At 39.0% G+C, this 26382-nt stretch overlaps 1 protein-coding gene across 3 annotated transcripts in view; it reads right to left on the minus strand.

Moving 5' to 3' along the window:
• AP3D1 (adaptor related protein complex 3 subunit delta 1) overlaps positions 1-26382 on the minus strand; it is a 52974-nt gene that overhangs the window by 22131 nt on the left and 4461 nt on the right. For all 3 annotated transcript variants that reach the window (XM_070943923.1, XM_070943916.1, XM_070943908.1), the window contains exons 2-13: positions 15038-15133; positions 13189-13269; positions 12517-12597; positions 10814-10921; positions 8746-8875; positions 7394-7533; positions 5296-5369; positions 3581-3630; positions 3381-3430; positions 2296-2344; positions 602-747; positions 89-237 (exon numbers count right to left, since the gene is read on the minus strand). In XM_070943923.1, the coding sequence (XP_070800024.1) occupies positions 89-237; positions 602-747; positions 2296-2344; positions 3381-3430; positions 3581-3630; positions 5296-5369; positions 7394-7533; positions 8746-8875; positions 10814-10921; positions 12517-12597; positions 13189-13269; positions 15038-15133 (1154 nt within the window). The remainder of the gene's footprint in view (positions 1-88; positions 238-601; positions 748-2295; positions 2345-3380; positions 3431-3580; positions 3631-5295; positions 5370-7393; positions 7534-8745; positions 8876-10813; positions 10922-12516; positions 12598-13188; positions 13270-15037; positions 15134-26382) is intronic.

The raw sequence follows: 26382 nt of genomic DNA on the forward strand, positions 1-26382 counted from the left end.
AACTTTACTTTGGAGGAAAACATTGTATAACCTTCTGAAATCCTCCTGAGGCTATAAAGTAGGACCTAAGTATGTGGTAAATACTGACCATTCAAAGTTTGTGATGTACTGGTAATTAGACTGGCTACATATATCAATGATTTTGGTTAGCAGCTCATCCCTGTAAGTTGTTCCTTCAGCTTTGTCTACATGGATCATCAGCTTCTTCACAATTTCCATCAAATTCTTCTTGGACACCTGTAATAAGGGCCCAAACAAACAGAAACTCAGGCACCAGTTACCAAATGTTGGTCTCTATACAGGACATGGGAAGATTTGATGCAGTTTGGCGGGAAACCCACAAGATGTAGCAGTGAGCGACACCAGATACTGGAAACACCAGATTGTGGAAACTTTTGACCTCCCAGTTTCTTTGCTGCCTTGAAAGTGGCTTAGGGATACAACTGCTTAAACAAATAGTAAATGAATAAGTTATCTTAGAATCATTTTTTCATTATTCTCATTATTCTCATGACCATATTAGCCACTCTAGTATCTAGGAAGACAGTTTGCTATTTAGGGAAACAAATTAGTCAGGATGCTCAGTAAGAACAAAACCTACCATTCCATACAGAAGATCCAAGGCTCGGAGGCGGATGGACTCATCCTTATCGTCCAAGCACTGGAGAATGAGATCCTTATGAGACTGTACCGATTTAGGGTGTGTTTTCAAGATTTTGGACATTGCCAGCAATCCCAAATACTTCACTGAGGTAAAGAAAGAACACATACACACACAAAAGAAAACACGATTTAAAAAAACTCCTTGTAAGGGCCCTCTCCATTTCTGCAAGAACAACGTACACACATGGTGATCAAAGGATCAAATTCCAGTAGTTTGAAGTTTTGTTCTGATATAGAGGGTTAACTTTGTCCGTGTGTGTTGGATCTAATGCATTTACTAGATCACAAATAGGAGGAACATAAGTATTTCTCTTACATTGGTCTTATTGTGCTGACTAGTTCTGTATTTTCTATTTAGATTTGCTGAGGCTCTCCACTGTTTCAGACAGGAGTGCTGGCTAATACTACTTGGCGATGCCAGGAATAAGGAGGCACATGCAACTGATTTATCATCATCATCATCATCATCATCATCATCATCATCATCATCATCATCATCATCATCATCTTGCCAAGTTCACCAATGGTATTAAAAGAGAACCATTTTGCACGTATTAATGGTAACAACAAAGAAAAAGAAAGATCCCATTCTGCAGTTTTCTCAAATCTGAAATCCTCTAGAGCACAAAATTCTTTGAATTCCCAACCATCTTTGTCTGCTAAAGGTAACACAGTTGAAAAGCACCGGCTTGGGGAAGGTTAACATACTAGCTGTTTTATAATCTCTCTGAGTGCCAAAAGAACGGCACATGTGTCATTCTTAAATCAAAATTTCCCCTTCCTTTCTTTCTTTGATAAAATGTTCTTTTTCTTCTCCTTTCTTATATATAACTACATACCTATCATCTTACTTCTTTTGGGGATAAAACACCCAACTTTCACTTCCATTTAAAAGAGATGGACAAAAGCACAGCCTTAGGCTAGTTTGGCATCTTTTGATAAAATTCTTTGTCGCATATTATCCACATTTTCCTAAAGCATATGTACATTTCAAAATTCCCCATCCATTTCCCCATCTGTGGCAAACTTTCTGCTATTCATGCGCTCTACGTTTATGTGCAGCAATAACTTCATGTTCCCTGTCAAACCTAACAATTTGACTTCTGATGCATTATTTTTTAGATCCATGCCCCTGGTTGTATTATACCAGCAATTTAACATTCTCTGAATTTCACTTAAGTTCTCTGACAGACAAACACATATCATCTGCATACTGGTGTATACAGGTATATAGATATATAGATATAGATATATAGATATATCCCAAACTAATACATCATTAACATCAGTAAACATTCAATAAGCTGAACCACCAAAGAAACATTACACATCTGTAATTTACTCCCTGCTCAATGTTGAACCATTTACTAACCACCCATTATATATGTTTTACTATAATTATATACTGTACTTATTTCATTCAGCAAAATTTTCCATAATTTAAGCTTATTCACTTTACCAAATGCTTTCTCTAAACTCACAAGTGGCTGGGAGGGACTGAGCATCACCAGAAGCAAAATGAATGTGCTTCCCCCCCCCCCATTTTAGCTATTTCAGTTTTAGAATACAGCGCCTAGTTCCTTGGCCTTAATTACTACTACCTTCCAAGATGGCAGTATTTCTCATACTTACAGTTTTGGTCTGAGTCTTCTATCAGTATCCTCAGCTTCTGCACACAGAGCTGGAGAAACAGCATATATCATTAACCTCTTCTGCAAAGCCAAGGATTTTCCTTCCTCTACACCTTAAGGTTGTTTATTCTTTAGTAAATATCAGTAGTTCTTACTAATAGTGGAAGACCATTCCTGGTGGAATAAGGGCACAGGGGGAAGAGAAGACCTGCTCTAATCTCAACATGGGTGGGCAGTCCAGTTCTTACTGAGGGCTCCATTTCCTGGGGGAGCTGCATGATAGGGCTACAGAAAGAAGTTGATATGACCATAATAATAGGAATCAGTTTGGTCTAATGATTAAGGCCCCAGGCTATAAACCAGGAGACTGTGAGTTTTAGTGCACCTTAAGCATGAAAGCCAACTGGGTGACTTTGGGCCAGTCCCTCTCTCTCAGCCCAACACAACACATGTCACACAGTTGTTGTTGTTGTGGGGAAAATAGGAGGAGAAAGGAGTATTAGATATGCTCATTGCCTTGAGCTGTTTATAAAAATAAAAAAGCAGGATAAAAAAAAATCTAAAGTAATAAAAATAAGCAATAATAAAAGTGGATGGAACAGCCTTTCATTCTAACACTCTCAGCATTCTTTCCACCCCTTAGTCTCAGTCAGTCTCATTTTCCTTCTAATGCATGTCCTACCTCTAAAGCAGCACAGAAAAGAAATATATTTCCTGTCAATGATCTGAACTGATCTAATGCAAGGGAGGTTATTTTTTAAAATATCTGTCTGTATGTCCGTCCGTCCATCCATCCCTCCCAATCAAATGGGACTGAGGGTTTCATACAAATAAAAACCAAAGCTTAATATGTTCCACATATTGCTGGAATTACATTGCTAAGCTGGCCCATCTGCTCCTGAATGCTTTGGTGTGTTCTGGGGATACCCACATATAAAACAAGAACCATCTAGCCACCTGCACAGATTGTAACATGTCCTCTCTAGAATATACTGTATATCCACTCTAGGTGTATAATCAAGACACCACAACATTCGAAGCCAACACAAAATAAGAAACAGACACCAAAAAGTGAAAGCCTGTTACCTGGATGCTTGCACTGTGGTTGGGCATTCCCGAGGAAAGAGAGATTAACACTGTGAAAAAGTTAAGGATACACATATTTAATTTCCAGTCAACTTTTCCTGGAAAAAAAAACTAACTCTCAGACCGATATATCCCAAAAGTATCTGCTTTTCTTTTGTACTATTTAGAAAATGTAATATCCCTCAATGACACTTCCTTACCTGCTATCACTGTATTCACACACTCATAGAGGAGTGACATGGCTGAAGTGCTGAGGAAAAAAGACAGACAAATTACTGCATTATGAGACACAGTTAGCCCCAGAAGAAGTTTCATCAGAAAGGTGACCATATGTTTTCTATATTTTAAAGAATTAAGGTGTGCAAAAACATTGAAAGAAAAAAGACCTTTGATTTTTGCACTTTTTAATAACCTGGTTTCAAAAGAAATATGAATTTTAAAAAAACAAAAGCTAGGCTACATTTTTCATTTGTAATTAGATTCTTAAAACCCCAATCAACAAATTTGAACAAATCCACTCCATGCACTCAAATATACTCATTATTGCAACAGAGAGCCTTATTCATAGTCACCCACGGTTTAGTCATCTATTGTCTAGATTATTGTAAAGTCTACGTGAGCTGCCCTTGAAAGCCACTGAGAAGCTTCAGCTGGTTCAAAATGTGGCTCCACCAGCAGTCAAGGGCATGCCATGATATTAACCTCCATCACAAGTGAAGGTTCATCATTGCACTGGAAAGTTGCAATAGACTTTCAGGTGCAATTCAGGGTACTGGTAGTCCTCGACTTATGACCAAAATTGAGGCCAAAATTTCTGTTGTTGAGACATTTAAGTGAGTTTTGACCCATTTTATGACTTTTCTTGCCACCATTGTTAAATGAATCACTGCAGTTGATAAGTTAGTAACATGGTTGTTAAGTGAAGCTGGCTTTCCAGTTGATTTTGCTTGTCAAATGATTGCAAAGGTTGATTATATGTCTTAGGATACAGCAATGGTCATTTAAGTATAAACCAGTTGCCAAGCACCTGAATTTTGATTACATGATCATGGGGATGCTGCAAAGGTTGAAAGTGTGAAAAATGGTCGTAAGTCACTTTTTTCAGTGCCGTTGTAAAATTTGAACGGTCACTAAATGAACTGTTGAAAATCCAGGACTACCTGTATAAAGCTGATTTGAGGGTTTGTCTTTCTCCTATTATGTCTGTCCACTTGTAAGATCTGACAGAGTTTGCATGCTTTGAGTCACATCTATTAAGACTGCGGCCTCCAACCTTTTGGGCACCAGGGACTGGTTCTATTTACTTTAGAAAAGTGACTTTGTGAAAGAAAACAGGATTAAATGGACACTTCTTTCTTCCCTCTAGTCTACAGGTAGTTCCTTGCAGTTTATATGATCACATTTGGGGCATTTGGCACCAGCTCCCAGTTACGGTCATTTGCAGAATCCCAGTCACATGACCACAATCTTTAGCACTTCTTTGCGGATTTCCAGCATTTACTTCTGGTTTCCAACAAAAAACACCCATTGCGGAAAACCAGTTCACTTAATGACTGTCGCAAATAAGGATGTAAAATTATAGTCACACTTAACAACAGCCATAACTTACAACGTTAATTCCGGGCTCAATTACAGTCATAAATGGAAGACTACCTGTACTACCTTCAAAGGGATAAAACAATATTCTTTTTGGTGCTGTCTTCGGAATCATATTTAAAAATTGCACAATGGTGACAAATAAAAAAGACAGTCAAACTAATGTCAACACCCAGGATACCAATGACTAACCTTACCCAGGAGCACAAACAGTTTCACTGAATTATTTAATACCGACATTAAAATATACAGATGGCTGATTAGAGCCATCTCCCCCAGCCACCAAGTTAAACAAATCTAGAAGAATTAGCTGACTTACCTATGTATTAGATTGGTCAGGGGTTCTATCAATTTTTTTCCTAGCCTGGGTTCCAAAGGAGTGAGAGCACCAAACTAAAAAGGAAAGGAAATTATTTAGTTGTTGTCTCTGTATATTTGCTAATTCTGTAAACATTATTAGACATACAGCAACAGACCTGAACTGCTTCAGAAAACTACACTATTAGGCAAATTCAAACTATCAACAAATGAATTGGCACAGTGCTTAAGGCTAATCTTAGTCATAAAATAATTTGTTTGGTTGTGGCTCAATGTGTTAGGCAAGCCTTTGAATTGTTGAGTACAACTACTGTTTAGTATTGCGTGGGAATAACATCAATATGGGTCTTTCAGACAATGACGAAAACCAACCAACAAGGATTCAGTCACAATAATTACATTATTTCCACCATCAGTGGCAGGATTCCTCTTTGCATTTGCTCAGAAAGAGAAGAGTTATATTACAATCATCTCTTGCCTGTTGACTTTCCACTGGTTGCATAGTATAGAAAGGGAAGGCTGGGTTTGATCTGATCAGCATACCTCTACTCTGTGGAGACCAGTGAGATACTTAGCAGACTAAAAAAATTGTTTGGATTTAAAAACCAGTTGTTGACCTTAAATAGTGGTTGCAGAAAACAAAGGAGGATTTCAGAATTCTGCTAGATTATAAGAAAGGCCAGTCAATCCATTATCTTCTCATTATTGTCAGAAAAATACCTCAGAGAAGCCCATGACAAGGATGGATAAGCAAAAACCCATCCAACAATGGCTTAGTAGCAACTGATAATCAGAGATACTTATGTTCAAACACAGAAGTTCCAGCTGGTTATTAATGATTAATAAACAAATAATTGTTTTATTCTTCCCCCCAAATGCCTAGCACCCTTTCAAAACCATTGCTATAAATTATGCAGCAAATTTTATGAAAATTTTAGACTTGAATTTAATGTTCTGTTACACTGTACTATATAGAGATCAAAAGAGAAAAATATTATCTATACTACAGCTTTCTAAAGTTAAAGACAATTTTTTCTAAATAAAAAAAAAAAGGGAGGGGTATTTTTGCCTTAATCATCTGCACCTCTTTCAGCTGTTCTTAGAAATTAGATACCCCCGACTTCTTAATCCTATTCTTCCAAACACATACACACACTGCAGAGAATATAGCGTTGCAGACACCTTTATTTTTGCTATTCTACAATGGCCAAAGATATGATTCCAGAACATTCACACTGGCAGCATGAAGGTCAACATCTATCGTTTAAAAATTATCTGCTTCATTCTCCCACGGGACACATATAAATAGAATATAGAACACAGACCAATAGAGCTGGAAGGGACCTTGGAGGTCTTCTAATCCAACTTCCTGCTCGAGTAGGAGACCTATAATATTTCAGACAAATGGTTGTCCAGTCTCTTTTTGAAAGCCTCCAGTGATGGAGCACCCACAACTTCTGGAGGCAAATTGTTCCATTGGTTGATTGCTCTCACCATTAGGAAATTTTTCCTTAGTTCTAGGTTGCTTCTCTCCTTGGTTAGTTTCCAACCATTGTTTCTTGTCTTGTCTTGTCTTTTGGTGCTTGGGAAAATAATTTGACCCCCTCTTCTTTGTAGGAGCCCCTCAAATATGGGAACAGTGCTATCATGACCAACCTGTTCTGTGATCATCAACAGTTACAATGACGGGTAAACTCCATTATGGTCATAAATCAAAGACTACCTGTATATGATCAACAGACTCAAGGCCATGTATTACTGACTATGCACACTCAATCCTGTTTAATTCATAATTTTGTTTTTTGTAACTATGACTGCTTTTGGAAATAAGGATGAGAAGTTAAAAACAGCCATTAATGGAATTGCTAGCAAGCAGAATCTTTTTTGCTCATTCTTGTTAGTTTTCTATCCACCTGGCAGATTTCTACTAGTTCATGCTTGAAAATCAACAATTCCCCTCCGAAGTCAGTTTTACAGTCTGCTGCTTTTCTCCACATCAGTTTGTGTCAGCTGCTACACCTCTGAAGTGACAGGGTTGTGTTTTTCACACCACATATACTGATAAGACACACCAGCTGCCAGGACCTGCTAATACTTGCCAATTTTATAATTTTAATGAGGACCCAGTTGTTGGTGGATGACGTCATCAGCTTAAAAAAGAGTGGAGCAAGAGAGAGATAATTCTTTGGATTGCGTCTGGCTAGCTCACATATAACATTCACAGCAGCTGATTGGACACCTGGAGAAAAAAAACAGAGGGTGGAATATCTTAGTAAGAGGGGCTGTGGGGCTCATAAACAGCAACTAGAGCAACGCTTTTTTCCTTGATTAATGTGCAAGTTAATCCATGTAAAACAACTTAGAGGAATTTGGAGATAGAAAAGCCCATCGGATTCTTGCCCCACAAGAATATTCCAATGACATATGAAAGGAGATTTCTAGCTGTACAGTATTTGAAATACAGGCATGCTCACAAGATATAGTTGAAACTTGAAAGCCAACTCCTCATTCCCACTATGCTACTGTTTAAACTGGCAAAGTATTTAAGTTCTTTACCCTAATATAAACGTGAAGGATGAGTAGCTTTTTCTCAGTCAATAAAAGCTTCATGGCTACCAAGTGGATCCATGCCAAAGTCCTGCATTCAGATCCAACCCCTCTATAAGCTTGGTCTTCCAGATACACTGAACTATAACAGCCAGCATGCCCTAAAGCTTGAGAGCACTAAATTGGGGAAAAAGTGAACTAGCCCCCACACTGTAAAGACAGAGTGCAAAACAGGGAACAAGATAACCAGGCAGATGGTAACACTGACTTTCTGCCTAAAAAAAACATGGGGTGGATAGTATTAAGTTAGAAGGCAGAAAAGTAGAACATTGGGGGATCCTCGGTGTAGAAAGTAGAACATTCCCCCCCCAACACCACTGCAATAATAGACTGTTTTAAAGGAGCAGCAAATTCTGAACTGAGAGAAAAGGCATTGTCTTCTCACGTTCTACATTTAAAAAAAAAACACTTAACCCATATCTCCACATCAAAACTTTCTACCTGTCAAGGTCTATTTTGTCTTTCACAGAGGTTCAAATAAGGGAAATGGGGATATACAGTAAGGTACAAAGCTGCTGTGGTATGTAACAGCTGTGCTAATCGGCATATTTAATTTAGCTCCAGCAATGATCCTAATAAACAATTTTTGGGAAGCTTTGAGCTTGACGAGTTAATCTGTCCTACATTTTCTTTTGCACTTCACAATCACCCTGTACATATGCGTAAATAAATGGTGTGCAAAGCTGTTTATTTTGGTCCTAGAATGTTATATACAAAAATAAAGAATCTGGTATACAAGTAACATCTCAATTACTGCAAAAGACCTTATCCAGATTTATTTAAATGTACACCTTCTTCCCAGGTCAAGAGTCCCAAACCGCTTAGAATCTTCTGGATCACTAACCAGGATCTGGGTCTTCCAGTTTCTCCTTAAGGCGGGGGAACGCAGGCCGAAGGGATTCGGGATATTTCAAAAACACTTTATACATGATTAACACTGCCTTCTTCCTGATGTAAGGCTTTGTGTGAGACATCTGCAGAGAGAAAAAGCTTTTGACACATATTTTCACAGCAATTAAATCAAGACTCCATTTAATCACTCCTGGCACTAAAAATTCAGAAGATTTCTTTCCTGTGGCAAGAAGGAAGAAGACATCCATTTCAATGTGATTTCAAGCCATGAAATTTGTCATGCTCTTATCAAGGGGTAACATATTCTTACTTGTTATCAGTTAGATAGCCTACAATGAGAAGTTTATTACACCTAAAATCTGTGGATTTTCATAGCTTTTAATAATATTTGAGGTCTCACTGCCTGGGAGGAAAAGCTTCCTAATTAGGTTTGCAGCATATTAAGCCTCAGAATCTAACTCAATATACTGTACATGTACAATGCACAAGCAGGAGGTCTGTCTGATCATAGGTTTTAGCAAACAGGCCTTCTGAAAGTTGCTTTGGGGGGGCAGAATGAAAGGGAAAGAACACAATGCCACCTGTCAAAAGAACTAGTGACAACAGATAGTTTGCTCTGGCTTTGGGATTAACAATTGGTTACCCAAAAAAGGTAAAGGTTCCCCTTGCACATATGTGCTGTCATTCTCGACACTAGGGGACCGTGCTCATCTCCGTTTCAAAGCTGAAGAGCCAGCGCTGTCCAAAGACATCTCCGTGGTCATGTGGCCGGCATGACTGAACGCCAAAGGCGCACGGAACGCTGTTACCATCCCACCAAAGGTGGTCCCTATTTTTCTACTTGCATTTTTTACGTGCTTTCGAACTGCTAGGTTGGCAGAAGCTGGGACAAGTAATGGGAGCTTACCCTGTTACGCGGCACTAGGGATTCGAACCGCTGAACTGCCGACCTTTCGATCGACAAGCTCAGCATCTTAGTCACTGAGCCACCGCGTCCATTTTGTTACCCTAAGTATATATAAATACACTGATAATTTTAAACAATCCAAATGTAATATTTCTGCTATGAAATACATTCGAACAAAAAAGGTAATGTTAGGAATTCCTGTTTGTAACCACAAAGGGCATTTAAATAAAACTATGCTTAATTAATGGATGTTTATTATTCTTCAAATAACATTTGAATAAAGTTTGATTGCCTTGGGGGGGAGATCAATTTGTGTCATGGGAAACTAGACTGGAATCCCATTAATAATTGAATTAATCCTATGATATCTTGAAAATTTCCCATTCCTTGACTTCATTGTATTTATTTACATCAGGGTTTTCCAAATTGTGGGGCATTCCTCTCTTAGGGAAATGTAGACAGAACCCAAGAGGAGTGTGAAGGACCTTTTTTATTTTTTATGTCTTTATTAAAAACAAAAGTTCCATTGTACTATTTTCATTGTTAATTTGTGTTCATTTTGATATTTGGATTTTTAGAGGAGGTGTGTACATAAAGATTATACTAAAGGGAGATGTAATGGCATAAAGTTTAAGAACCTCTGCTCTACAGGTTTAAAATTTAGATATCAAAGAATGGGAGAATTAAGCACCAGAAATCTACTTTCTTACCCAGCTCATCTCAATCAATCTCAAAATACTCAATAGGTTTGGACTTGGTTAGTACTTGGACAAGTTTGGACTTGGTTAATACTTGGACAGGAGAAAAACAGAAAATCCTAGGGCTAGAGTCTATACTGGAAAGACTTAAAAAAATCCCCAAAGAATAGCAATAATGTCTGTACAGTTACCAAAAAGCTCTACATACATGCTTTATAGTCACTAGGAATCAAATTCAATTTAGGGCATTTTAAAAACAAGTCAATAAAGATTTGTGACTGTAACCATTGTTTTCTGCAACATTTCACTGCATGTGACTGGGCCACAAAGTATGTCTCCACTGTTGCTCTTGATATTCATTTGCTTTGAAAACATTTCTTCCTCACTTGGAACAAAGAGGTTTGCTCAGGGTGAACAATGCAGGTAGTGTGGACGGCCACTCTCCAGCTACTCACCAGAGTCATGATGTCGTTTGCCAAATCTCTAGCAAGATCGGGAGTCACAAAGCAGGACAAACCCGTTAGTGCAACTCCAGTATCATACTGATTGGGGCTACTCAGGTCCTAGAACAGTAAGGTAGAAAGGTGGGAGGAAGAGAGGGACAGGTGAATGAGATAAAAAATAGATTTTTTTAAATTTTTGGAAGTATGCTGCAGATTTAATATTCACATTCAAAATTCACTGTCAATCACATACACTTTTGAAAATGTCAATCACTAAATGACTTGCTCTCCAAAACATATAATCTATAAAAACTCTTTTTGGCTTTTAGAATAGAATAGAAATAGAAATTATTAGAATTAGAATTATTAGAATTAAAATTATTAGAATAAGAACAGAATAGAGTGGAATAGAATCATCCGGGTGGAAAGAATTTTTGAAGTTTTCTAATCCAACACTTGCCTAAGGCAGGAAACCTTATACTATCCCAAACAAATAGTTATCCAATCTTTTCTTGAAAGTCTCCAGTGAGGTTTCAATGATTGTTCTCACTGTTAGGAATTGTCTCCTTAGTTCCAGGCTGGATTTTTCTTTCACGAGATTCCACCCACTGCTTCTTACCCTACTCTCAGGTGTTTGGGAGAGTAAGTCAACCCTCTCTTTTCTGTGACAGACTTCATGACAGCTATCATGTCACTCCTAAGGCTGCTCTTTGTTAGTTCCCTTAACCGTTCATCGTTTGTTTTTTTTTTAATTTGATTTATATGCCGCTCTTCTCCAGAGACTCAGGGCGGCTTACAGTGCGTTAAGCAATAGCCTTCATTCTTTTGTATATTTATACAAAGTCATCTTATTGCCCCCATAATCTGGGTCCTCATTTTACCTACCTTTGAAAGGATGGAAGGCTGAGTCAACCTTGAGCCTTGGCGAGATTCGAACCTGCAGTAATTGCAGGCAGCTGGTCTTAATAACCAGCTTAATAACAGGGTGCCTTAGATCACTGTACCACCAAGGCTCTTTAAATATACAGAAACTCTTCTTGGTGACTGTTCCCTCAGATGAATCTGTTTGCTTACTGATGTCATCTTTGGAGACCCTTCTTGGTGCTCTGCTTGCTGAGAAGAATTTAGAGGCAATGAAGATTGGTCCTTTCAGCTACAGCAAGGGTGTCAAACTCGTCGCATCAACTTGCTGTCACGTGACATTTCACTGGTTTTTTTCCCTTCGCAGACCTGGGGTGGGCGTGGTCTGCACCTGACGCACCTGGCCTGCAGGCCACCAGTTTGACACCCCTGAACTACAGTGTTCCTCATTTCTACTGTCATTGCCTTGGTGCAGATAAACAGAGTCTTTTTTGAAAGGACTTGAATTGTTTTCAATGCTATCACATTGAAAATAAAGTCAAATAAAGTTTTGACTTTATTCTGTCTACTTTTAAAGTGTTTTGTTGATTACAGCTCGGCATAAGTATAATACAGAGCCTTAGTGGCGTAGCGGACAAAAGTGCCGTTAAATAGCACTTAGCTGCCAGCTGCCTGCAATTACTGCGAGTTCAAATCTCACCAGACTCAAGGTTGACTCAGTCTTCCATCCTTCCGAGGTAGGTAAAATGAGGTCCCGGAATGAATGAATGAATGAATGAATGAATGAATGAATGAATGAATGAATGAATACATACATACATACAGGTGATGCAAGCCTCTTTTGGGGAATTTACCTTTCGGATCTGGTTAGTTGTCAGCATTATAACATCTGTCCCTTCATGAAAGCACTGAGAGGCAGCCAAATATCCGATCCTCTGCAAAATGAATAAAAAGTAATCACTATCTAAGACTCAATAGAGTTGTGGCCATCATCTGAGAAACAAGGAGTCTAGTAAAATATAGGCTGTAGGTGGTACAAAAGAATTGCATTAGAGCAACAGCTGGGGCTCTCAATAAACTACAATTTAATAGAAATAAAATAACAGGGAAGAAATACAGAAATGGTTCTGGATGTACAGTTTAGCTTTCTAGATCTAACTGTAAAAGTATATTTAAACATACGGGCAATATCAAAATTACAAAATCAGAGAGGGACCCAAAAGAAGGCATCTAGCAATGATGGGAGTTCAGTGCCCTGCACAGCTTCTGACACATCTTACTGACTAGCAATATCAGAATTTTGTACAGTAAATATTACTTTGTTGACATAAAACAAGATTGTACAATAACTTTTACTGAGAAGAACTTAGCCCATTTTTACATTTTGATTAAAAAAAAAAGATACAAACTGTTATGGTCCCAGCCTTGACAAGCAAAGGTCATTCTGCACACACAGAATTTAAAGTCCTCAATAACAGCAATTCTTGATGGTTTCTAACACTCCAACTTTCATATAGACCACTTACTTTAAAAGTGAACTTAGATGCACTCATGACTTCAATGATGTTGAATGCTGCCCAACTGATATCATAGCCCAACATCTGCAACTATTAAAGAGATGGGATGTGGGAGGAGAAACAAGGCATTAATCTCAAAACAAGAGATAAATCAAAGTTCCCAATATATTTCTATAATTCTAACTTGTAATAAAAGAGGAATAAATTGTAAAAAATATCAATTAATGAATAAATGAAAAATAAAAGTGTTACGTGGTTGGGAAACTCAGTCTGAGCTTATAGAGTTGTTTAATACATGTATTATTTATTATTCATTAATGCATATGTATTTATAATACATAAAGTGAAGTGCGTTATGAATGAAAGGATGAAAAAGTACCAGTATGTCAAAAAAGAATAAATTTGCATAATCTACATTGTTGTGTTCATATGAAAACAGGAATTCACAGGTAACAGAACATGTGGGTATGAAAACTGGAAAGGAATTACAGGGCCAACTATTTTATACACATAGAAAAAAATCTAGAATAAAAAGGTGAGTCTATGTACCTTAGTACAGGGGTCCCCAACCTGTGGGCTGTGAGGGGTTTGCAACTGGGCTGCAGAAATGGGCGGTGAGCAAATTTGTATATATTAGAGCAAGCTTCTGCTGATTTTATGATAATGAAGTCATTGTCTTGTATAAAGAAAGTTGTGAGGAGGAGCTTGCCTAACAACCCACAATCTTCACTTAATGACAGGAACTGGGAATTCAAGGATTGCTATTTTTAAGTGATAGGGTTACGTGATGTCACACTTTTCTACTGCATTGCTTAGGTGATGGAAATTCTGGTCCCAACTGTAATCATAACTTGAAAACTACCAGTACTTATAAAAGGCAATATATAAGAAGTATGCCAATGTGGGGTAGAAGCTAGTATGGTTTGCAACAATGGCAAAGTATGGAGAGAGATATATGATGGTGCTGCTGATTTCTTTTTTTATTTTCATTCTTCATTCCAGTAGTTTCTTTTGCTATATTTCTTATTCTTTCTGTGCTTTGCATAATGATACTTACAGTTGAAGGGTATCGCACGATATATTTATAACCAAAAGCGATTCCAAAACAGCAAAGAACACCACAATCAATATAAAACACAAGCTTTTAAATTAAGTGACTGTATATTATTATCACTTGAAATTTATTACAGCTGCCCACTTCTATAGGCTGGGCTGCTTACCAATGCAAATTAAAAATAAAAAAACATTAAAAACATACAACCCTATAGGCAGTCCAGACTAAAACAATCCAATTATTATAAATCAAAAGTTGCTGCCAACCTGTATTTTTGAAACGATTGAAGGAGAAATGATTAAAGGAGTTGGGCCCACCCAACACATTTCATCAGACCAGTCAAACCTAGTCACTTATAAAGCTTTAACCTAGCCAGTCTGCAGAATCTTAATTGACAGGTTCCCAGAGAAAGCCAACTCTGCCTGATCTTACAGGATAGGCAAAAACCACAGGAGATACGCGGTCCCTTAAAAAATAGGCTCTATGCCGTTTAGAGTATTAACGATAACAACCTTAATTTTGAATTGCACCAGGAAGTCAACTGGTAACTAGGGCAGCTCACAGAATATAGGCACAGCATGGCTACCCATCACTGCTTGTACTGCTATGTGCTGTAACAGTGTAGTTTCCAAATGATTTTCAAAGGCACACACATATAGGAAGGCATTGCAATAGCTCAACCACAAAGCGATCACATCCTTTACCAGATCTTCCAAGAAATAAAATGCTATTAATATATCAATGAACAGCTCTGGAAAATTCAATATTCTATCTTAGGACATTCTAAATGAAGAAAATACTCACGTAGGTGAGCTTGCAAACAGCATTTGCTTTCACAGCAATATTATCCTGCTTCAGTTCTTGTTTGATCTCATCAATGCATTGAGAGATGTACTTTGCCTGGAAAAGAAAAAGAAAAGTGAGGTCATTGGTTATAAATAGGATTCTGTCAAGCCAGAACTACCCAAATTACCAATAGTTGTAAAACAATTCACAAATATTAAGTTTGTCTGCCCTAAGGACACAGGTAACAATTTCTATGCTGAAATGCAGCAGGACTGCCTGTCTTTAAGAGTTCATCCATTTACTCTATGACTAATTCTGATATTGGATTTTTTCCCCCAAATATCAAGAAACACAGCATTAGAAATCCTCTCACAAAAGTAAACTGACCCCTGCAAGGATAGGTGACTTGAAAACTTTCTGCACTAGGTGTGATTAAAATATCTAATTATCTATATAAACACAATCTTTTTTTGCTCTTCAACAAGGGAATGGAAGAAGGTAGTCACAACTAGGAGGCTGCTATATCAAATCATGACCTAGTCTAATAATCTTAGTTAGCAGGATAGGAAAAACATGATCTACAAAAAGTCCTCACTTAGTGATCTCTCATCATTGGTTTTTCAAAGTTAATGATGGTACTAAACAAAGAGGCTTTTATGACCTGTCCTCAAAGTTGTGGCCATCACAGGGACCCTATGGTCATGTGATGATTCGAGAGCTCGGCAACCAATGAGCATTCAGGATGGTTTCAGTGTCCTGCAGTCATGTGATTGACAATTACAACCTTCTCTAATGGTTTTCAACAAACAAAGTTAATGGGGAAGCCAGCAGGAAGCTGCAAGTTGCAATCATGTAATGTTGCACAACAATCGTACATGATTTGCTTAATAATTACAACTAGCTGCTGGAACTACCGTTACAAGTTAGTGCAGTCATGTGATTTTTTCATTTTATGACTGTATTGTTAAGTTCCTGGTCCCAATTATGCTTGTAAACTGAGAACTACCTGTAGTATATTACAGGTAGTTGTAGTAGGCTCTGGCCAGTAATGTGGCTTCCTGGAAAGTTCTTCATTAGAAAACCTATCTTTGCCATGAAATTATCCAAGGAATATAATAATAAATTTGTGTTAACACGCAGTAAAAAAATGCATGTTAATTTTAAATGCTAAACAAATATCAACCCTTCTCCACAACTGACTAAAGTATTTTGAACTGAAATTAAGAAGTATTGAAGGAGCAATTGTGGAGCTTCTGTTTGTTGTCAGCTCTTTTCCAATACTTCATCTCAGGCTTGCAGAATATTGGGAGGATTGTGCAAACTTGCAGTTAATCCTTCTGTACTGTTATCTGACTCTGCCAAATGGTTTCAGATTTCTTCCAGCCGCACCCAACACTATGGACTCTCCCATCATTTGCCTCTTGGAAAATGCTTTTAGTCACAGGATTTTATCCTATCAACTCACTGAGGCATGTGAAGTGATTGGTGAAAGGGCCAGATAAAGAAACAGAAGTTCTACAACCCTCAGTAAGAATTCAAAGTCAAGTAACATAAATTTAAGACAGAAGTTTTCAAACTTCAAGAAAGAGTACACAGCTCTGTTCTAAAGCATCCGCTCTGAATGCAGACAGTCATAGGTTCAAGTGGCGAAACAGCTCAGGTAGCAAGACAGAAGCCCCTTCTTTAGCATGATATTTTGGGGAGCCATTGCCTGTTAAAATAGACAATATTAGATCAGACAAATAGTCCAAGTAGAATTCATCTTTGTAAACTGCTCTGGGATTATGAAAAAAATATGGAGGAATGAATGACCATTCATACTTGACACTCACAAGGTCAGACCAGGGAACCGCACAAAGATGCAACATGCAGCCTCTTCTCTGTGCATCAATAAAAGTAACTGAGATAACCCAGCCTAGATAAAATGATCAGAGCAATGATTCCCATGGAAATGTGTAGAAAATTCTCCTATGTTAGGAAGTGTATAGTGCTCAAGGAATTCTTAATTTTTGAGGACATACTTGGAAACTATTAATTTTAAGAATGTGCAACTGGAAATTCAGATTACATTTCAATGTCATGTTTCAAGTTACAGGTAGTCCTCGATTTACAATAATTCATTTACAATGACACTGAAAAAAATGATTTATGACCATTTTTCATTGCGGCATCTTCATGTTCACGTGACCAAAATTCAGACACTTGGCAACTGACTTATTTATGACAGTGTCCCGGAATCATGTGGTCACCTTTTGAGCATCAAATTCTCTGGATGACTTTACTTCTTGCCATGTTAATTCCTGGGATATAACAAAGATAACTCCATGGATGCTTATTTGAGCTACTGCTGGTCATACTCCACTGCTTTCAAATTTTGAAACAAGCAAAAAGGCTCAAATTTCACATGTCTCTGCAATTCCACCTGGAATATGAGATGCTGAGAGAACTTCTTGTTCAGTATGCAACAGATCTTTTAGTATATAAGTCTTCACACTAAATATTTGATGGCTATGTCACAGCAGAAGCATACAGATGCTATGGAGTCCATCACTTGCATATCTAATTCTCCAGATCAGGCTAAACAGTACTTGTAATTGCCAAGAAAACTGCAGCTCTTGCTCTTACGAACTGTGTCATTCCCAAAGCCACAGCAAAATGTGTGGATAACAATATAGGTAGTTCAACTTGTTGACAGCAAACCCACAAGTGAAAAAAAAGTCACCTCTGAATCTCAACACTAAAAAAAAATGAGCAAAACCAATCTGATATTTATGTAAGTGTTGGGAAATACCCAGTTTGGCAGGGAGAAGGGGTCAAGCATGGAGCTAGCCTGGAATCACTGCACAACCAGCAAAAGGGCTAGGACTGATCCTCTCTCCCAGTTCCTTGGAGACTTATTTAATTGTTCCCAAGGGTAGGCTCTCAGAACAAGGAGATTCCTGTATTATAGGCAGAACATAATAAAGTAGTTAGCTTGAGCTCTACCTGTGTAGTTCTGACAATAAGCCAAAGGCAGCCAAAGGTAGCTGCCCCCCACCCCAAAAAAACAGCAAGAATTCTGATACCAGCAGGAAGACAGGAAAATTCATATGAAACATTTAGAAAAACCATAATGTAGTTTTCCTTTAATGGGTGTGGACCAAGCATGTCAGTCCAGAAATTCCACTGAATGGTCTAGGGACTTACAGTATTTGATTTTGAGGCCATGGAACTTTTTTGCAATGGAATATGGAGCAACAATTTGAGTAGCTGAGGGGGTGCTAATAATAATAATAATAATTTTATTTCTATACCGCCCTTCTCCCGAAGGACTCAGGGCGGTGTACAGCCTAATTAAAAACAGAATAAACATCAATTTAAAATAATTTAAAAATATTAAATAAATTTGGCTTAATTTAAAACCCCAAAAATTTAAAACATCCAATTTAAAATTATATTGCTAACCCAGCCTGGCGGAACAATAGGGTCTTGAGTGCGCAGCGAAATACCCGGAGGTCAGAAATCTTACGAATTTCCGGGGGCAGTTCATTCCACAGGGCTGGGGCTCCCACAGAGAAGGCCCTCCCCCTGGGTGTCGCCAGCCGACATGACTTGGCCGATGGCACCCTGAGGAGACCCTCTCTGTGGGAGCGAACTGGCCTGTGGGAGGCTATTGGTGGCAGAAGACGGTCTCGTAGTAAGGTAGTACTATATATACAAAATTTAAATCTTTCTTATTTCCAGCCTTGTCTGTAAAGGTTACATATATAGAGCTCAGTAAATGATCTGTGATGGCTATATCTGAAAAGCATGCACACAGATGTATCTATATATTTTGGCTTTTTCAAAACCAGAGACTAATTCTGGTAGCAAATTTAAGTTTTCTCTCACCATATTTGTTTATGTTTTTGAGTCAGCCTGGACTCCTGGTGACCACCTGGACTAGTCTCTGAAATTTTCTTGGCAAGATTTTCAGAAGTGGCTTGCCACTGTCTTTTTCCTAGGGTTGAGAATGAGTGATTGGTTCAAAGTTACCCAACTGGCTTTGTAACCAAAGCAGGACTATAACTTATGGTCTCCTGGTTTCTAGCCTGATGCTTTAACCCCTACACCAAACTGCCTCTCTGCTCTGACCATTGAGAATGCTATGCACTCTGGGGAGAATATAGTATAATGTGTGCTCAGGAAAACATCCAAATATTATGACTGAAATATTGATCAGTTCAGGACACAGTATCTCAAAGGTAGAGACATTTCCTTATCAAAAAGATTCTTCTAGGATGGAGTGATAGCCATGGAGACTTGGAGCTTTTCAATGAAAATAGAAAGTATCCTGAGAACACTATATGGAGGAGGAACAGCATTAGCAAGAAGAAAGATTTGCCTTCCCCCCTCACCATCACACTTCTCCCATCTAAAGCTGCTGAAGGTCAAGTGTGATTTTTAACACTCTTAAACGAAGAGTCATTCTGAACTGCAATTGGCCCATTGTGGAATATATTCCTGCATATTTTACAGTGCATATTAATCAGCTGGGCAATAGCAACTCATGGCAGCTACAGAAACATTAATCTAAAACATGTAAGATGTATGTATTTCAGGCACAGCATCACCAAGACAATTTACACCCTTTTCGGTTTACTGAAGGTCAAAGCATGTATATTAACTGAAACAATGGCCTAAAGCTAGGCAGCCACTTGGCATTAGATCAAAACTTAATTCTGGCAAACTACATTAAATCCTGACATGAGACCTAGAGAAGAAGGAGAGAACTGAATGTCATTGTGGGGCAGGGAAGGGGATAGGTAGAAGCCATTCAGATCACAGTAAGCAAGAGGTTTAAGAGCCTTAAGAAAGTTGGGAAATAGTCAGGTTAGGAAGGGGAATGAAAGTGGAGGGGAAGAAAGAGTAAATAGAAGCCATCTGAACAGCCAACTTTGCTAGCTTAATAAATTATCCATCATTCTGATAAAGACAGTATGAGCTAAGATACAGATACTTTTTTCACTGTAATTCCAGTAATTGTTCTCAGAGGCCAAAGATGACTGCTGGATGAATCCATTAAAAATGGGATGATAAATATAAAAAGTTTCACCCATCTCTAATTCTTAGGCTTGAAGCAGAAAGCACAAATTTTACTCTCCCACTTCCACTGTAGATTTCCATACCGAATATTTTTTCTAGAACAACTAGGATGGTATAAAAGAGCCTTGATAGTACAGTGGTTTAAGCACCCTGTTATTAACACAGCTGCCTGCAATTTACTGCTGGTTCGAATCTCTCCAAGGCTCAAGGTTGACTCAGCCTTCCATCCTTTCTAAGGTAGGTAAATTGAGGACCCAGTTTGTGGGGGCAATAAGCTGACTTTGTATAAATATACAAAAGTATGAAGGCTATTGCTTAACGCATTGTAAGCCACCCTGAGTCTCCGGAGAAGGGCGGCATATAAATCAAATTATATATTAAAAAAAAAAAAAATCCAATCTGCATTTTTTTTTGCAAAACAGAGAGCAAGGAAATGTGCTATGCCCATCACCTATATGATAATTAGAAAAATTAGACAGCAGAGGTCCTTGGAGAATTGGACTTATTAAAATGTAACCGCTAGATGTGATATGGTGAGAAGTCAACTTTCTTGGAACATCAAGCAAAACAAAAGAATCAAAATTCTCATTTCTCATGCATACCTTTTGACTTGATATTTTTGAATAATGGATCTTGTTTTGAAGAATGGATTTTGTAACTGTAACATACTTCTTGAAGCACTGGCTGCATACTCAAAAGGTTAGTTCCCCCCCCCCCCCCCGAGGCTTCTAGGGAAGTCATTGTTTAAAAAGTCAAGTTATTTTAATGAATAGCAGGAGGCTCTTGCACTTATAAGAGGTCCAAAGCACTTTTTCTAAGTAAATTTTAAAACATGTTTAGTTCTTAATTCTTTACGTGACACCATTCTGACAAAATGGTCACATCATATGCATGCACAATGCCATCCAAAGGCAGTAATATTTCTGGAGTTGAAGAGCTACAAGAGAATGCAATCAGCATGAAGATACTACCTTATGCAGAGTCTTCATGCTGAGTGAAGAGACCACAATTGGAAAAATATGCATTAAGCCTGGGAAACAGAAAAAAATTAATGAGCTCAAACTGTCTCCTTCCTAATTCACTAGTATAAAAGGAAGTCAGGGAGGAGAAAACTCAGTCAGACTTTTAAGATTCAGTTAAAATGGCATATATAAATAGAGTTCCAGGCTTAACCCTGAATTGGGCTCACATTTTAATATATTTTTTGAGTCATTCAGTCTAAAGCAGGGGTGTCAAACTCAAGGCCTGCAGGCCAGATTCGGCCTGTGGGGTGCTTAGATCTGGCCTGCAGGGCCACCCTGGAAATATGAAGGACCGGCCCACGGTGCCTCTGTCAGCAAAAATGGAGCTCAGAAGAGCAGGTTGCAGGAGGCCATCGCATATGAAAACAGAGCTCGGGAACCTGGTTTCTCTGGCAGAGCACTCAGGCCCCCACAGACATCCCTGGCATGAGTGACGTAGAGCTGGCCATGCCCATCCTGACCACGCTCACCCCAGCCCCCCCCCCCCCCCGAGGTCAAACACAACCCTGATGCAACCCTCAATGAAATCAAGTTTGACACCCCTGGTCTAAAGTATCATGTCTTCGGAGTCATAAGATTTAGGACATTAAAAATGAAAGATTTTGTTTTTTTCAGTGTGCTGAATTCTTCATAAAATTCTTACTTTTGGAGTTGGTAAATTCTTATTTATACTTCCAGGAGGAAATTGAACTGCCACTTTTAGTTGTCAATCAAAGTTTCATAAGACTTTCAGCATAAAAATCCAGGGGAAATGTGAGAGGTAAACTTTCATTCATAAGCACCTGTGACATAAAAGAGCTTTTAATTTATTAATTTATTTTAATTTATTTAACATTCAAAGTCCTAAGGCTATGTATTAAACCTAGTCCTCCTTTTTGCTCCATGGCATATTTGTGGGATCAGAAAATGAGCAACTTTCTGTTCTGCATAACTTCATCTGGATACAGAAGCTGCTAATAAGCTCTTTCTAACAGTTTCAATATGGGGATAACCTAGTAACAACTGTCTCCTTCAAAGAGTCAAGCTATACTCAATATAAAAGCACGTAGCAGGAAATAGATGGCTGATGTCGCACCATGAAACATGCAATGTCATACTTAGAGTCGTTAAAAGCTCTCTGTGCACAATTACATCACTTTCTCTCTCAAATTTCCCATAGCAATTCCAAATCTACCAATGAATCTTGTATATATGTCTACCATTTCATTCTAATCCCAAATGAAGCACGTCTGCAGTGTCACATTTTTGAAAATGGCTCATGTGGTAAACATGGAGCCACATGACAATGCTATAGAAAACAGATTTCTGTGCTAAAAGTTTCTACAAATCTTACAAAACCACAAATCACTACCAGTAAATATCCAACATGGTCAAAGGAACCTGCTAAATTGAACTTTATAGAAAGAGTCACTGTAACAGTGAGATGGATGGCATATAAATTTAATAAATAAAATGTAAATAAAACTTTACAATAAACTAAAAAAGTCTTAAATAGAAAATCATACTTGCTGAAATACATATACTCAGAAATAATTTCATTGAATCTAATCTAAAGCCTACTGGTTATATGTCCTGCTTGGGCGGGGGGGTTGGACTAGAAGACCTACAAGGTCCCTTCCAACTCTGTTAATCTATTAAAATCTGTTTTATTATGATAATGCCAGAGGTTGTAATCCAGAGTTTTAATTCCAGCCGGGCAAAGACATAAATATTATTGCACATTAATGGCCCGAATGCATTTTCTTTTATTTCTGAATTACTTCTACAATTGTTAACAATTAAACTGATCTCAACATACCCAGTTGAGATGTTTAATTTGCACAGAATCTCACAACACAGAAATTAAAGGAACAAAAATGAGCTTCCTATTCTTACTCACTATAGTTAACTGAGTGCATAATTATTTACAAACCTATGTGCTGTCTACTCTATATTAGCTGTAAGCTGCATGTCTATGCTCAGAACCCATAATGCATTATTCCCTCTACTATAGGGTGTAAAGAAGCCAGCTTTCATTTTTATTTTTTTAACCGATTGTCAGGTTTAAACACACAGCAACCCACAAATATAAATCTTAACTGTAATCTAGTTTGCACAAAGTGCAATCCATGCTTAGAGATAAGTATTTATTTATTGAAAAAGACTGGGCCACTTATACAATACTTATTCTAAAACATCCTGCCCCCATTCCTGTGGTTTGCCCCCAACCTCCTGTCCTTCCCGTAAGAGCCTGAAGACTTGGTTCCGCCAGTTGGCCAGTAACACACTGAGAGTGGCTATTGGTCTAACAGCTGACCCCACTTCCCCTCTCCACATATGTAATAATAAAATAAAAATAAATAAAAATCTACAACAAAGTGGACAGCTCAGAAAGACACAATAAAACACAAAAGAATCATACAACCAGCATAAAAACCAATTTTAATGCTTCAAAAAGACTTCCCCAATACATGAACAGTCACACTTACTGTGAATGTGTGGATATGGGTAATAACAATAGCTTTACTATGAGTAAACAACTTACCCACAAACTACAAGAGAGACAGCTATCAAAAGCCAAGCCCTCTCTCATATGACCAATACCTTAGCTTTCTTTACACAGGTAGTCCTCAATTTACGACATAAGTGAACCCAAAATTTCTGTTGCTAAAAGGAACATTTGTTAAGTGAATTTTGCCCCATTTTACGACCTTTCTTGCCACAGTTATTAAGTGAATCATTGCAGTTGTTAAATTAGTAACACAATTGTTAAGTAAATCTGGCTCTTCCATTAACTTTTCAGAAGGACATAAAAAGTGATCACATGACCCTGGGACACTGCAACCATCCATCATGTGAATCAACTGCCAAGCATCCAAATTTTATTCAAGTGACTGTAGGGATGCTGCAACGGTTGTAAGTATGAAAAATGGTCATAAGTCACTTTTTGTAACTTTGAACTGTCACTAAATGAACTGTTATAAGTCGAGGACTACCTCTAGTAATTTGTGGTAATTTCCTATGATTTTCTTACTGAATAAAAAAAAAAGTAGCCTGAATGGAATATGGTAAAATTAATTCTTCACAAGACTTTTATTTTTAAAAATATTACTGTGTAATCACAGAGGAAATAAAAAAGCAAAAAGCTTAATAGTAGCACAGATGCTGCTCCATCAATAGGTCTGCTTTACAACTCATATACTGAAGTCTTATTCATTACTAATTGCCACTGAGGCATATAGTAGTCTTTTAAGTTCAATCAACATGGTAGGTTGTAAATAAGGTAAAAAAAAGCTAAGAAATGGTTTATTTATTTATTATTTATTTATTTATTTAAATTTTTATACTGCCCTTCTCCCAAGGGACTCAGGGCGGTACACAGCCAGCAATAAAACACACATATACATAAAACTTAAAAACAATTTAAAATATATTAAATAATTTGGCCCCAATATTGTTAAAAAAAAAAAAACCTAAGACAACCATTAAAATTCATGTTTAGGCCAGCCCAGCTTGTTGGAACAATAACATCTTGAGGGCACGGCGAAAGGCGCGTAGGTCAGGGATCATCCGTATCTCCAGGGGCAATTCATTCCAGAGGGCAGGTGCCCCCACAGAGAAGGCTCTCCCCCTGGGGGTCACCAGTCGACATTGTTTGACTGACGGCACCCTGAGGAGTCCCTCTCTGTGGGAGCGTATTGGTTGGTGGGAGACTATCGGTAGCAGAAGGCGATCTCATAAGTACCCAGGTCCTAAACCATGGAGCGCTTTAAAGATGGTAACCAACACCTTGAATCGCACCTGGAAGACTACCGGGAGCCAGTGCAGCTCGCGCAAGAGAGATGTTACATGGGTGCGCCGTGTCGCTCCCATAATCACCCGCGCAGCTGCATTCTGGACCAGTTGAAGCCTCCGAGTGCTCTTCAAGGGGAGCCCCATGTAGAGAGCATTACAGTAGTCCAGACGGGAAGTGACGAGGGCATGAATGACCGTGCGCAAGGAGTCCCAATCCAGAAAGGGAAGCAACTGGTGAATCAGGTAAACCTGATAACCCCCCCCCACTGGCCACAGCCGTTACATGATCTTCTAGAGACAGCCGTGCATCCAGGAGGACACCCAAGTTGTGAGCCCTCTCTGAGGGGGCCAAGATCTCACCCCCAATAGTCAGCGATGGAACCAGCTGGCTATACTGGGACGCCGGAAACCACAGCCACTCGGTCTTGGAGGGGTTGAGTCTGAGCTTGTTTCTCCCCATCCAGATCCGCACGGCCTCCAGGCACCGGGACATAATGTCAAGGGCATCATTGGGATGGTCGGGGGGGGGGAGATGTACAGCTGAGTATCATCAGCGTACTAATGGAACTTCATCCCCAAACCACGGATGATCTCACCCAGTGGCTTCATATAAATGTTGAACAGGAGGGGCGAGAGGACCGACCCTTGCAGCACCCCACAAACAAGGCGCCTCGGGGTCGACCTCTGTCCCCCTGCCAACACAGACTGCGTGCGGTCAGAGAGAAAGGAGGAGAACCACTGCAAAATGGTGCCCCCCACTCCTAACCCCTCCAACCGGCGCAGCATGATACCATGGTCGATGGTATCAAAAGCCGCTGAGAGGTCTAATAGGACCAGGACAGAGGAACAACCCCTGTCCCGAGCCCTCCAGAGATCATCAACCAATGCGACCAATGCCGTTTCCGTGCTGTACCCCGGCCTGAAGCCCGACTGGTACAGATCTAGATAGACAGCTTCATCCAGGTACTGGGGGAGTTGTCGCACCACCACACTCTCAACAACCTTCGCCACAAAGCAAAGGTTAGAGACTGGACGATAGTTCGCTAATACAGCCGGGTCCAGGAAAGGCTTCTTGAGGAGGGGCCTCGCCATGGCCTCTTTCAAGGCGGAGGGGAAGAAACCCTCAAAGAAGCGTTAATAATCACCTGGAGCCAGCCTCGTGTAACCGCCCGGGTGGCCAGTACCAACCAGGAGGGACACAGGTCCAATAAACATGTGGCAGCGCTAAGTCTACCCAGAATCCTGTCCACATCCTCGGGAGTCACAAGGTCAAACTCCTCCCAGATAAGACTCTCAAGACCCACCTCCATCACCCCATCTGAACCTACCCAGTCGGAGTTCAAGCCTTCCCGAATCTGAGCGATTTTGTCATGCAGGTATTGCACAAAATCCTCAGCCCTACCCTGCAAGGGGTCTTCCTGCGTTCCAAAATGAAGTAGGGAGCGGGTCACCCTAAACAGGGCGGCTGGGCAGTTATCTGCAGACGCAGTAAGAGCAGAAAAA

Source organism: Pituophis catenifer, unplaced genomic scaffold (assembly GCF_029215685.1).
Source record: "Pituophis catenifer annectens isolate HBS135680 unplaced genomic scaffold, rPitCat1.0.hap2 SCAF_1, whole genome shotgun sequence".
Classification (NCBI taxonomy): domain Eukaryota; kingdom Metazoa; phylum Chordata; class Lepidosauria; order Squamata; family Colubridae; genus Pituophis; species Pituophis catenifer.